General features: G+C 39.6%; 1 protein-coding gene across 1 annotated transcript; it reads right to left on the bottom strand.

Annotated features, from left to right (window-relative positions):
- Positions 1-3,374: 3,374 nt before the first annotated feature.
- On the bottom strand, positions 3,375-11,464 carry f3a (coagulation factor III, tissue factor a). The gene is made up of 6 exons (XM_074622057.1): positions 11,271-11,464; positions 9,766-9,877; positions 9,251-9,444; positions 6,108-6,289; positions 5,850-6,015; positions 3,375-4,090 (listed from the first exon to the last, which is right to left on the bottom strand). The coding sequence occupies exons 1-6, from the start codon at positions 11,335-11,337 to the stop codon at positions 3,954-3,956; spliced, it is 858 nt and encodes a 285-aa protein (XP_074478158.1). The 5' UTR covers positions 11,338-11,464; the 3' UTR covers positions 3,375-3,953.
- Positions 11,465-15,093: the final 3,629 nt, after the last annotated feature.

Raw genomic sequence — 15,093 nt, 5'->3', positions numbered from 1 at the left:
TTGCAGCCACAATATGGAAGTGTAGGACAGAATAAACACAACTGATGTTGCTGTTCCTAGAGCAGGGGTCGGCAACCTTTACTATCAAAAGAGCCATTTTAGGCAAAAAATAAATACATAAAATCTGTCTGGAGCCGCAAAACATTTGATCATTGTGATGAAGGAAACAGTTTATAGTCTAAGTATATAGTATATAAGTCTAATGCAGTGAGGGCCCAAGTGCAAATGTACGATGGATTATTAGGGCCACATTGAGGGAAAACAAATTTGAGATTTCCAGAATAAAGTCAGATTCCGACTTTTTATAGTTGTAATATTACGAGAATAAATTCACAACTTTATGGAAAAAAAAGAAAATAACACATAAAATTACTACTTTATAATACTACGACTTTTTTCTCGTAAACTTCTGACTTTATTCTCGTAATATTACTTTTTTTCTCGAAATCTCAGATTTTTTTTTTTTCCTCAACGTGGAACCCTAATACTCCGTCGTACCGTCGTACCATAGACCTACAACAATGATGAATAAAAATGAAAATGTAAACAAAAACAGTTATTCATTTCCATTTTTAAAAATCTACGGGGAGCCACTGGAGAGGAGCTAAAGAGCCACATTTGGCTCCAGAGCCGCAGGTTGCTGACCCCTGTCCTAGAGCTTCATCGGGTTACAGTGTTATTGAGTAAATAACAACCTAAACCTGGAACTACCTGTGTGGATGTGTTCCGTCAGTGGTTCCCATGGTTACTGTTGCTGAGCTAAAACAAAAAAGTGACCCGAGGTGTAAAGAAATAACAAATTCATATTCAGTCTTCCAGTTTGACTTCACTTCATCAGTGTTTTGGTGTTTTACATTTTACAGTTTGTCTCCTATTCTGCTGTTTATTCATCGTGTAGAATAAAACAATTATTGCACTTGTTAAATGAATATCCAGCTGACTGTAGTTACTGTATTTAATCAACTCATATTGTTCAAGTTGAGAAACAAGAAGGATTATATCACTCCTGAGTCAAATGTCCAACTTAAAGAATAAAGCTGAATAAGATCACGCCCCTGGTTGTGATGTAATAAAATATACACGCAAATCAGGGAGTTGCAGATGATTCAAAATATCTAGGTTAACATTATTGTCCCGTCCGACCTTCATAATCTGGATGGCATAAAGATATGATTCTGATAATACAACTTTTGGTTATTTTACTCGGTCTAAAGCCTTCGATGATTTATGTCAACATCTCGTTTTTGGTCGTTTTGTTTGATTTAAACTAAACAAATTATTGGCTTTCGAAATATTAAACTCATCACCAAATTCAGATGATAAATACAACTTTGAAGCTATAACAGCATGATGTCAATTGGAGAACGGAGCTATGTGCTGTGTGCAGTGGGCTACCTCCGAGTCTGAGAAGTGAAGCCAATGAGGAATCAAATCAAATCAAATCAATTTATTTTTGTATAGCGTCAAATCACAACAGAAGTTATCTCAACACGCTTTATATATAGAGCAGGTCTATGACCGTACACCATAGTTTAGAGACCCAACAGGATCCACCAAGCGCACTGTGGCCAGGAACAACTCCCCGATTACTGGGAAGAAACCTGGAGCAGAACCGGGCGCAGGGCGGGCGGCCATCTGCCGAGACCGGCTGGGGGGATAGATAGATAGAGAGAGAGTGAGAGAGAGAGAGAGAGAGAGAGAGAAGCAGCCACAATAGCAGTCTAGCAGCTGTAATAGCTAATACAAGTAGGACTGATAACACAAAACCAATAGTGGTGGATGGAAAGAGTGATAATACAACTATCGGAAAGCCGGCACTGTCCAGCATCTCTCCTCAGTACGTCCATGTGTATTGGTGTGGGACGTCCCTGCGATCGATGCCCGTGCGTTGGTTCCTGCAGCATCAGCATGCTTGCTGGGAGCTCTTGATGTCTTTGGCAGTGACTGAGAAGTGTTATTCTCCAGGCTGCCACATTGTCACTAGGTGTTGGAAATCCCTCGTTAGCATTGGTAGTCCCTCGTACAGACGTAGTTAATTAATGATGGTAGCAGTTGGTGTCAAGCAGGCACAGGACGCGGTAGCAGATGCAGCCACAATACCGTAGACCACCAAGATCCAGGTGAAACCCTGCTCCAAGTGTACCCCTGCTCCAGGTATAACCTCGCTCCCGGTGTGATCCCGCTCCAGGTATGACCTCGCTCCAGGTGTGACCCCGCTCCACGGTTAGCTGCGAGACAAGGAGGCACAAGGACTCCCGGGAAGGAATGAAGTTAGTAACAACATGGACATGGGACATGAGTATATACAGAAGGAGAGGGGAGCTCAGTGTGTCATAGGAAGTTCCTTATGACAGTGTGTCATAGGAAGTCCCCCAGCAGTCTATGCCTATAGCAGCTTAAGTATAAGCGTTATCAAAGAGGAAAGTCTTTAGCCTACTCTTAAATGTAGAGACGGTGTCTGCCTCCCGGACTGAAACTGGGAGCTGGTTCCAGAGAAGAGGAAGTGTCTTAAACCTGCATTCTTTCAAATAGCCAGCAGGGGGCGACTCCTCTGGTTGCTAAAAGAAGTCCAATTGTCTTTGAGAAAATATATATATAATATATATATATTATATATATATTTTCAAAACAAACATGGCTCAGTTCCAAATTTTGAATATATATATTATATATATGTAATAACTATATATAATATTATATACAGTATTTTTTATTATATATATTTATATAATATACAGTGTATATATAATATATATTTTATATAATATATGTAATATATACAGCATATATATTTTATAATATACAGTATATATAATAGATATTTTTATATATCATATTTATATATATAATATATAGTACAACCCCTTCTGCCTTCATACTTGAATCATTTTGCAGTATCCTCCTACATATGTATATATGTGATACGATTGCCCTGATGGATTTATTCTGTCACTGACATGTACAGTATTACATATTATTACACTCTGAACATGGGGATTCAGCCCATATATTATTATTAACTTCTTCACCTGAACTGTAACCTCTGTCTTTCCCCTGTTTCCCTCATGTGTATCACATACTTTATCTATAGAGAATACCATTTTAGGGAATTTCAACCCACTGCGTGTGATGACTGCTTCCTGTTTACACAAATGAAGACTACACGATGATACAAGTATTTTCAACTCAGGTTATATTAAAGTAATATCTTTGGTAAGATTGCTTTCGTCATCCCAGCCCTTAATGTGCTGTTTTTACTGATAGAAGAGTAGTTTATAACATTAATATGATTTCTTTCCTCTATAACATCATAATTTAACAGTATTGATAGTGAAATAGAAATACACATTAAAAAAAAGAATGTACAGCTTGTTTGTGTTCAATAAAACATTTATTACAACATTTCACCACAGAATAAAATTATCTGCAAAAATCTGAAATATAAAAAAAGCTAAAAAACTGCATTATATACAAATATGTTAATTTCAATTAAACACAATAAATTAAGCATCGGATACAAAAATAATATATTCTAGATTTCCTATAACGTGTTGCATTCAGCAGTCTCCCAAAAAAATCATCACCATGACACCATGTCATTTCAAGTTAGAAAATACACCGTAAAAAGAAATAAATAAGATCAGTTGGTAGTGTTTATCTACAGTCATCAGAGGTACCACGCACCAAATATTAAAGACAAGGAATGAAATATTACAGCTTCAGCAATATGACTAGTGTGTACAGTAAGAGTGGTCGAACAGCAGCATGAAGTGATAAAGAAAGAATCAAATATGTCTGACATATTCAGAGGCAGTTTCACAGAAACTAAAGGAAGGAATGATTCCAGTGTTTGACAGTGGAAATGTGGACCAGATCTGCCCTCGTGCTCTCCTCCAGTTCAGCTGTACCGCATCTTCCCCTCAGTGTGTGTGTGTGATGGAAGAACACACTCTCTATACAGGCACTCCTTCCTTTTCTGCTTTCAGAGCTTTCTTCCTGCGCTTGCAGCAGACCACTGTGAGTGTGATGATGAGGCCTATCAGCAGCAGGATGAGGAAGATGGCAGAAGCGATCACACCCACTGAATACACTGTGGAAGACAAAACCAGATAACTTGACATTAAAAGACAGCAGAGAATGAAATCCTAAATCCCCCACTATCAAGCCCTAAAGGCTGCAATATTCCTACATACATCTCACAATATTAAAGTCTTTCACAGAGTTTGAAACACTTGAGTTTGACCCCAGTGGGGATAAATATACAGTTTGTCCTGAGGGTGGCGATAAAGGAAAGGGTCAATTCTTCATTCTCTATTTTTCGTCAAAAATCCCAAATCTCACAAATGTATAGTTTCATTTTCCAAAAAAGCTATGTAATAAAAAATAAAAGTAAAAGAAACCCCTAAGTGTAGTTTTCATCTAACATTAGTCAAACGGAAGAAAATAGTGCATTAATTAAATTACAGTGTGTTCATAGTCACTGATGTGTTTTAATGGAGGAAGAGATATATCAGATAAGAGAGACATCAGGCTTTGATACACAGACAGTACTTAGAATAGATGCATTCATTGTTGGTTTGGGATTTGGTGGTTATAAATATATATATATATATCAAAATTCAACCTTTTAAATGTCCCTATCAAAAGAATCAAACAAGTTCCTTCTTTGGGAAAATGATTACGCTCAGAAAATGTCATTAGATTGTCATATTTCTCTCGTGTAGGATTTATAACATAGTAATATATAATAGTCACAATATCAATGACAATGAATAACCACATCCAATGTCAAGGCAATCTGTCCTGTAGCTGCTGAGATGTGTTGATCTGAACCTATTTGAGATGCACACGCACATGCACACACACACACACACACACACACACACACACACACACACACGCACACACACTCCCCACTCAGAGGGAGGGTTGCTGAGTTGCATTTCTTATAATCCAACAAAGAGACATGAGTCATAGCTCTCATCGCAACCATCATGGTCACTGTGTGTTTGTGTGTGTGCGTGTGTGTGTGTTCGTGTGTGTGTGTGTGTGTGTGTATGTGTGTGTGTAAAGGTTGGGGTGATTGGGAGGTAAAAGTTGGGGTGATTGGGAGCTTAACAAGTGTGTGTCCAGTCTTGTCTTTTACTGAATCAATGATCAATGATAACCACCCAGAAGCCACTCTCAGGAATCTGCCTTCCACAAAGATATAATGGCATATTGCTTCCACAAGAGGGAGCTGGTGGATTTCTAATCACAACAACTGTTCCATATGAACACAGAGTAGATAGATAGAGTGGAGCTGATGAGGAACTCTTTCACCTCCTGGGTGCTGAGAGGAGATCTAATCTCATCTGATGCTCGACCAGCGTTTTTTCCATCCATTACATGACCTCAGTCAGCCTGACATATGCATCAAGGTGGAGCACTACAACAGCATGCTGCCATTTAGAGTCATCCCTTCATGTCCAACACATGTGTAGCATTGTATGATACCCGGAAGTTGTTATGCTAAAACTGAGAAGATCAGGATGGATGGTTAATCAGGGCTGAAAATCATGATACTCAGATCAGGCTTTGTGTCCAAAAGCCAAATAAAATAACTCAACATAAAGAATATAAATACTGGTGTGGTGCTTTAACAGTGGTCCTTTAGTCTACAAATAAATCAACAAAAAATAAGCACCACCCAAACTATGGACTTTCAGCACTTGGTTATTACTGTGTCTTGTAGGTGTCTTGCCATTGAAGTAGTTGGCAGACAGCTGGTGTGTCAGTACTGTGATCATTACACAGGTTTTTACTTGAGTACGTAACTGAATGACTCCATAAGAATCAGGACACCTCACCCTCAAGGATGGACGGGTTGTCATCGTTGGAGCACTGGGTGTGGCTCAGCTCTCCCAGCTTCTTGTCGGTGCGGCTGGGAATGAAGGCCTGGACCATGAAGCAGTAGCTCTCCCCTCGGTCCAGACCGGTCAGCTCTATCACGTTGGTCTCAGAGATGTGCTCTTTCTGCAGAAAACACAGAAGGAGAGCATGTAGTCTGTATCGTCTTATTCGCGTGTGTGTCTGAGGAGGACATCGGGATGTCTGCCGTCACTCACCTTGCCGGTGCTCTTATTTTTCCGATAGGTGACTTTATACCGCAGCTGATTGGAAAAGACGTCCCTGATGTTCAGCTGGCGGTCATCTTTAAACAGGGCGGTGATTGGGTCGGTCACAAACAGGGTGGTCTTCTTTTTGTCCTCGCTTACCATCAGCTTGAAGTCAGGTCTGCCTATATCAGCTGTGGAGGAAGAACGAGGGGTTCAGAGACTGTTGATCTGATTATAAAGCTCTGATCAGAGGTCTAACTGACCAGTCAGACCAGCCTCTCTACACCTTCAACTAACTCAAAATATCATTTTATTTTTCTTACAACGTGGGCCTAATTTTCACAGTTTAATTGAGAAATCAATAATTGAGAAAATCATTTGCAGATGTATACATTATGAAGTCAATCATTAGTTGTAGCCTCTTATCTAAATCACTTTATAACACTTCACACACACAGGAAAGCTGGGTTCATATTTTTATTACCTCCGCCAAGGCCAAAGGGCTAGGAAGGAGGTTATGTTTTCACCCGCGTTGGTTTGTTTCTTTGTTTATTGGTTTGTTTGTTTTTTTGTTGGTTTGTTTGATTGTTTGTTTGTTGGTTTGTCCGTTTGGACGATAACTCCAAAAGTCCACAATGGATTTGAATGACATTTTTTGGAGGGGTGGGGTGTGGCACAATGAACAATCCATTCGATTTTGGTGGCGATCCGGATCATAATCCGGCTTCGGGAATTGTTTTTAATAACTCCACTCAGCCTGTGCATTAGCACCACAGGTCACCACAGGGGGGCAGCAACATACATGAAACCTGCCTTGGCGGAGGTCTGCGCTCTCCGAGTGCACTTCTAGTTATTATTATTTTATATTGAATATTTGAAATAGCTCCCTTTCCTCTGGTAGTGTCCCCCTCTATTTTAAAAATGCTCTTGTTCAACCCCTGTTAAAGAAACCCAGACTCAGTTCTAATGATATGAATAATTTCAGACCGATCTCTAAATCCTGGAGAAGATTGTGGCAAATTAACTTTCAGCCTTTATGAATGACAACTCAATGTTTGATAGTTTTTAACATACAAACATACAGAAACTGTCCTTCTTATGGTCATGATCGAGCTGCTTTTTAGCTGCTGACGCTGGACATTCCTCTGCTCTAGTACTCCTAGATCTCAGTGCGTCGTTGATCACACCTTCCTCTTGTCATATCCTTCAGACGGGACTGGGTCTTCCACCTCTAAGGTGCATTGTGGGATTCCTCATCTCACGCACCAGTTTCCAACTTTACGCAGACGATACCCAGCTGTACCTCAGCAGTGACCCCAATAACCTAAATGAGATCTTTTAATCTGTTTTAAGGACATAAATAAATTTGTGGCTCCAAATGTCCTTCAAGTAAATTAAAAAAAAGACTGACATTTTTTTTTTCGCACTGACTCCTTCAACACTCAAATTACAAACATGCTGGGTTCATACTCCCATGTTATTACTCCGCAGTGGAGAGACCTTTGTGATTTATTTGACAAGCAGCCTCACTTTGACCAGTCATGCTTTTTTCATAATTTCCAAAATAAAGCCATTTCTGTCAACCACGGCTAGATTATTGCAGCTCCCTTTTTCTCCGTCTGCAGCAAAAAGTCTCTCTGATCGCTACAATTAATCCAAAATGCAGCCACCAGGTACCAGAAAACGAGAACACATTTGTGCCGGCCAGTCTGTGTTTGGATCCTCTGCTGGTATGCTGTCTCTCTTCAGGGCTGCAGACCTGATGAGGAGGCTAATCAGCAGTATGGGCAACCTGGGCCCCGTGTGCTCCCTGCTTTAAAGCCAGAGCATGCAGCAGTCTGTGGCTGGCATTTTCACACATCCACTCCCTACACTACTGACACTACAGATTCCTCCTATTACAGATTACACCTTCTGGATCCTGTCATCTGTGCACCGGCTGCCTGTTAGTTTTAGCCCAAAGCTCTATTTCTGACCTTTTAACTCCTCATGTGCCATCAGAGACCCTGAGGTCCTCAAATGCTGCTCTCCTGGCGGTACCTTTGCCGTCAGGGCCCTTAGACTGTGGAACAACCTTCCAGAGGAGATTAGGACGGATAACTCTATCACTTCATTTAAGACTTTTCTTGGAACACACTTCTATAGTCTAGCCTTCCTGTGATCCCTCTATTTTACATTTCTTTTGAAGTTTTAATGTTAATTATCGTGTTTTATGTCGTACTGCTTGTTTTAATTATTGTTTTGCATAGGGCTATTTCTTATTGTTTTATGTTTAACATCTGCATGTTTCTGTTGCTGTTGGTTTTTACCCTGTGTTACGTGCCGTAGTGTGTTTTGTGTTTTTGTGCCCCCAATCAGGGCCGGGGAAGATAAGAGGCCGGGAGAGAGGAGCAAACGCCAAACGGCAGAGTCTGAGATGGTCTGTGTGTGTTTTGTGGTCGGCGTCGGTGGTTTAAGTGAATCAAGTGTGTTTATTGTTGCAGTGTTGAGCTGTAGTGCTTTAAGTTGTGCTTTCTGTTATAGAAAGTAGATTTAAGTTGGTGTTTGTACACTTTTCATTATTGTTAATAAATTGTATAATTATTGTTCACACCCATCCGTGGCCAGTCTCTCTCTTTCCTGGGTAAACATTTATTTGTTACTCCCTCCATCCCCTGGACCCGAAACGGGGTAACATAACACCAAGTAAAGCACCTTGTAAACATTGTTTTGGAGAAGTGCTGTATAAATAAAGTTATTATTATCATGATTATATCATAACTAACTAAACTAAATAAAAATGATGGAACAGGAGTTATTTATATTCAGGTAACTTCTGTTTCTCCGTGTCTCATTACTGATCATCGATTCACTGTGACTGAGAGCGTTTTGGTGAGCAGGTTTCCAGAGGTGTCTTTGTTAGATGTGAACAGATTACCGAGTCTTTCTTTAATTTGCATCAGAAACACGCAGGACAAAACACAAGCAGAACCAGCTGACCAATCACACACAATCTCCGTGCTATTTCCTCCTGCTGACCTGCCTGAACATGAGTCTGAACATGAGTCTGAACATGGGTCTGAACATCCTGTCTGATATTGTGACTGTGCTGCACAAGTGAAACGTTATTTCCCAACACATTAAAAACAAGTGATAGCAGCAGAAGGACTTACTGTCTTTGTAGGGGCAGAACCGCGGTGAGCTGGTGTAAGGGAACTCGACAAGGTCCGAGTTGACCCCCAGCGGGTGTTGAGACATGACGTCAGCTGTGTAGTAGGCGTTCAGGTCCGTTAGTTGGCTGGACAGATCACAGACTGTCCCTGTGGACCGGATACAGTGAGGACTCCTCTGTTTGTCTCCACCAACCCTGCAACAGTTTGACACACACATGACTGATGGATGCAAACAGTCTGAGAAATCAATGCCTGAGTGCCTCTTCCTTTATCTCTCTGTTTTAAGATCTCTGGTCTAAAATCAACATTCCAGTACAATCTGTGACTGGATCAGTAACGAGCTCTTATCAGCCCTACCCTCCATTCATCTCTCCTTCAAGGTCGCTCTGTGAGCCTGTCGGAAGGGAGTGTCCTTCAGTCGACACTGAACACTGACAACCTGAATGTGTCTTTGTTTCAAGAAATGTTATTTCCCGAGCGTGCTAACAGCTGAGGGTTCGGAGGCAGGTACTTACGAGGAGAACTCCACCGTGTAGGAGTAATCAGCTGATGGTTTGGGCTCCCAGGTCAAGATGGTTTTAAAGTTGGTGGATTTCCAAGTGACATTCTGTGCCCGGGGAAAGGAGCCTGGAGATGAGAGAGGTCGTGTGAATCACTATAGATACTATAAGTACTATACTAGATCCATAAGGCATTCTTCAGCCTTAACTTTATAAACACTAAACTACACTTTTTATGGAATAAAATCTGTGGTCACAGAGAGAAAACACACTGAAGAACCAGAGATAATAAAGCTATCCATGTTAACAAGAGATCCGTGGTCATTTAGTTTTACGGACTGAATAACACTGACTGTGTGTCTCTGGCAGTTTACCACCAGGTCTCCTCTAAGCCTTTAGTGTTAGTGTTCCACCCAAAGAACACACAAGAGAGAAGCTGTTTAGATAACAATAGTCAGCGGCTAAGTCCAGTTTCCAAGTGTTCCCTGCAGGATTTAAAGGCTCAGATTTGTCTGAATCACTGTCATTTTTTTTGACTTAACAAGTTGTAAATCATTTCTTCCGTTAGGCAAACATTCAGCACATTCAGGGCGAATCCCGGGGCAGGTTTAGTAATCAACGTCTAAAAGGCATGTGACGAATCAGAACCTCAACAGTCTCACAGTCAGCAGATATAAAACTTGACTTTTCTAGTTGTAAATGTGATGACGAACACAGTAAAGTATGTGCACGTTGTTTGATCCTGTTTAAGGTTTTAACAGGGAGTCTGGATATTAAAGTGTTTCAGGTCATCTTGATTTGAAAATGGTAGGATCACACATGAGTGAGCCAATATTACAAACAAATACTTTAATACATTCTTAAATAATTAGATATATATATATATATATATATGTTTATCGTGTCTCTTCTTAAAAACAGAGGCTTAGAAGCATATCCATTGTACCACTTCAACAATCACCTATAACTCTACATTAAAACTCTAGATGGTGAGAAGTACTAAATATAAATAAATACAAGCATTTGTGGTAAAGAAAAAAATTAATTTAAATATAAAAAATAAGTGATCAGCAGTCAGAGTGACTCTACAGGATGACCTTTATCCTGTACACGTGTTCATGTGAATACAACCTTAATGTGCTATAAAACATTCTTATTCTCACTGCAACAATATACAACTACTCCATACATACATACATACATACATACATATACTGTATATACATACATACATACATTCATATACTGTATATACATCCATACCTATTTATGTTCTATTATATTTTCTTCTACTGTTTTCATGTTTTAAATTTCTAATTCTAGCATCTCATAATGTAGACTAATCAACATACTTTATATTATTATTATTATTATTATTATTATTAATAATAATAATAATAATAATAATAATAATAATAATAATGATAATGATAATAATATTAATTACTATTGATGCTGAAAATAATGTGAAAACAAAAAAGATGTTATTAATTCCTCCTAATAGGAAGAGCTGGACTCACCTGAGGCAGAGACAGTGAAGACAAAGAGGAGGACACATAGGGCTGCTGTTGGTGTTACTGTTGCCATGTCGCGTTAAATCCTGTCAGCCGGGCTGATGTAGTCCAGGTACCGGGTTAGTTAGTATCAGTGTGTGAATGTGATCACTGTTAGTCCTCTACCGTATCAGTCCGTTCGTTTCGCTGCAGTCTCACAGAATACGATCACTTGTTATAGAAAGAGACATGACCATATAAGGAACGTCCGGCTGTACCGTCATCGGACAGGGACAGCTGCTATTGGCTGCATGTGTCTGTCCCTCTGAGGTCATCCAGCGGATGCTGCGGGTATTCTCCTGAATTACAACAATTTCCACCACATGTAGAATTGAACCTGCAGCAAGAAGCTGGACGGTTTACAGTCAATGTACCAGTAGTACCTATCAGACCATCCAGTTACTCATATGGACCAATGCTTTTAGCAAGATTACAGGTTTTCTCAATGACTTTGGCTCATTTTTAGAAAACAGTCTTAAAGGTCCCATATTTAGAAAAGTGAGATTCTCATGTTTTTTATTATAAAGCAGGCTTAAGTCCTATATAAATACTGTGAAAGTATCAAAGGAGAAATACACACAGACCGCATTCAGAAATTGTGTGTTTGAAACAAGCCGTCAGGATTTCTGTCCATTTGTGATGTCACAAATATACAATATTTAGACCCTAAACATTCTAAATGTGTCCCAGTTTATTCTTGGTTGCAGTGTAATGTGAATGACTTCAGCTGACAGGAAGTACACATGGACCCAAGCTGTTGACTAGCAACTCAATACTGCTGCAATTTCGTCGCAATTCCGTTGAAATGCGCTAAAACGGAGCGTTTCAGACAGAGGGTAAATACAGGCATATTCAGCAGACAGTATGAGGAAAATACTTCTTTTTTTTGAACATTACAGCATGAACACATGTTCTAGTAGAAACACAAAATACAAGTATGAACCTGAAAATGAGCATAATATGGGACCTTTAACATTCTCTAAACTGTAAGTACAGTTGTCATAACTGTTTGATGGGACATAACTACTCTACTGCATGTCTGCTAAAGGTAGTAAGTTCAAGTTCAAGACCTTTATTTGTCCCCGAGGGGCAGTTGGTTTTGCCGCAGTAGCAACAACAACAGCATCTCATTACAATAAGACAATATACTCATACATCCCCACATACTAAAACACACATAGAAAAAAGGTGAAACTTTGAAGTACAAAGATGTTAAAAGAGTTATAATATTATCATATAAGATAGTGAAAAGAAGAAAGAACAGGCATGGGTGGAAGGGCTGATACTACAAGTACTTTACAGAGTTGAGCAGTGAAATGGGTATGTGCTGAGGGTATGAAAGAGAATTTCTATCAGTTAGTTGTGACTGATGGTTGTCTGAGGCAGGAACCACAGGGCAGAATGCAGCGGGGGGGTTATTCTGCTTTCTTTATCAGCTGTTTGTTGTACAGTTAAGAGGCATTTCTGCTGAGTGCCGATGATTTTGCTGCTGATCTTCTTTGACCCTTGTTAATGAGTTTTTCTGTTTGAGGTTGAGGGATGCATTCCAGCAAATCAAAGCAAACGTGTAAACTGACTCAATAAATGATTTATGAAACAGCGCATACATTCCAGTTTTCAGTATTCAAATATAACTCACCTGAAACTCTTCATTCAGGCTTCATAACCAGTTATTGTGTCAGTAAACTGACCATCACAATGAGAAGTAGTTTTGTCATGGTGTCAATAGCTGTTTTTTCCAGCATGACAGTGAAACGTGGAAATGTGTATCACTGAGTCACATTTCAACAGCAGGTCAAATACTCCACAATACTGTAATAGTTACACAGAAAAAGGATATGCACAGTCGTACGAATGCATTACATTTATTTGTGTAGCAACGTGTTACATGTATTACAAACAGAAAATTCACTTTTGAAGTCACACAGTGAACAGAAATGTTACCACAACATGACATCTCTGCCAAAAAACAACAACCCTGCAACAAAGAACAAACCTGCTGTAGTCCAGTTCAAAAACAACAAATTGTTCCTCCTCGTCATAGATATTTATAGAATATACATGTTATGTCAGACAGATGTTGATAATTGAATGGATCATTTTTCATGTGACGGCTCAGACGATGAAATAATGTTTAGAAGTCGTGAAGAAGACGACAGTTTCACTGAGAATCAACTCATCAGTTCTGATCAATAAGACGTATAATCTGCTTGAGTGAACGAGGAATTCTAATCTGTCGAGAACAACAAACTAATTGTTCAGAGATTTGAGCTCATTCTTTTGAAAAAAAATCTAAATAAATTCTCATTGGAGAACTGAGCCAAAGTGAACGACAAAACCTGTAAAAACAACGGAAGATTTAAATAGTGAAAACTGGAATGTTTTCACTTTCCCTCCTTACAAATAAGGCCAGCAAAGGAATTTGGTATGTAGAACAACCAACACAAGCCTCCAGCCAGATATTCAGAACACTTTATTTATGCAATCATGAGCAAAAACTAATGCTGAACAGTATATACATGTAGGGTATGAGTACTTCTCCTTAGGTCATGATTCTCTGGGTTTATACTGAGTGTTTCTCTCTGCTGTCCCTCTGATGCACCTTGCCCTCTGAAGTAACACCTTTTACAGCGAAGCAGTTACTCATATTACAATTCATTCTGCAAACTATAAAAGCTTTTATTACGTCTACACAATAGACCTGAGATAACGCTGAAGGTGAGGCTCAGGTTTATGAGCCAACAGCTCACCTGAGCCTCACTGGTTCACTTACAACATTTCTCAGCTACTGTGCACCAACACATGCCACCTATCTATCTATCTATCTATCTGGGTCAAAATGTGTCCAATGCCTCTCTCCATTTTTATGCTGACGACACCATTGTATACTGCTGGGCGGCATCTCTTATAGAGCCTGTTGAATATCTGCAAAATGATTTTGTTGTTGTGAAAAGAATACTGCATGAGCTGAAACTTGTTTTAAATGCAGATAAGACCAAACTTCTGTTGTTTCCCAACGCAAAGTGTAGGTCACAAAATGTTCCTGTGCTTACTGTGGATGGAAAGGAGATTGAGGCTGTCAAGTCCTACAAATACCTTGGCATCTTGATTGATGACTCCTTTACTTTTAAACCACATTTGCTGTACCTTGTTAAAAAAAACCTGAGGCTACAACTGGGTTTTTATTTTCGAAACAAGTTGTGTTTTTCTTTTAATGTAAAAAAGCGTCTTGTTTCTAAAACATTTTGTACCGGTTTTAGATTATGGAGATGTTTTGTACGTGCACGCCCCTGCTCAGTGACTTCATATGGTTGATGTAGCTCACTGTGCATCATTAAGGTTCATCAAAAATTGTAAAGCTCTGACTCACCACTGTGAGTTGTACTCTCGGGTGGGATGGCCTGCACTGGTGACCTGTAGGCTCTCCCATTGGTACATCCTTATATATAAGGTGATTCTGAGTCTGCTCCCACAATACTGAAGAGTTTTTACTACGCAAAAATTGTGGACAGTATTCAGTGCGTTCACAGAACTTATTTATGCTCTCTGTCCCAAAAGCTCAGACAAAAACTTGGGAAAGGGCTTTTTCATATTCTGCACCCTCAGCCTGGAATTTGCTCCAAAATGACCTGAAAATCAAGGAGCTGGTATCATTAAACATTTTTAAATCTTAAATGAAGGCTTAAGAAGCAGACTCTATGGCATGCCAATGTTTTTAGCTTCCCTTGTTGTACAGCTGACTCCCAGAAAAGTTCCTTTTTGTCCCCCCATTTGTCTTTAGATAGTTCTC

This window comes from Sebastes fasciatus, chromosome 21 (genome assembly GCF_043250625.1).
Source record: "Sebastes fasciatus isolate fSebFas1 chromosome 21, fSebFas1.pri, whole genome shotgun sequence".
NCBI classification, from domain to species: domain Eukaryota; kingdom Metazoa; phylum Chordata; class Actinopteri; order Perciformes; family Sebastidae; genus Sebastes; species Sebastes fasciatus.
Note: the sequence above shows the minus strand (reverse complement) of the source record. Positions and strands in the feature narration are given on the sequence as shown.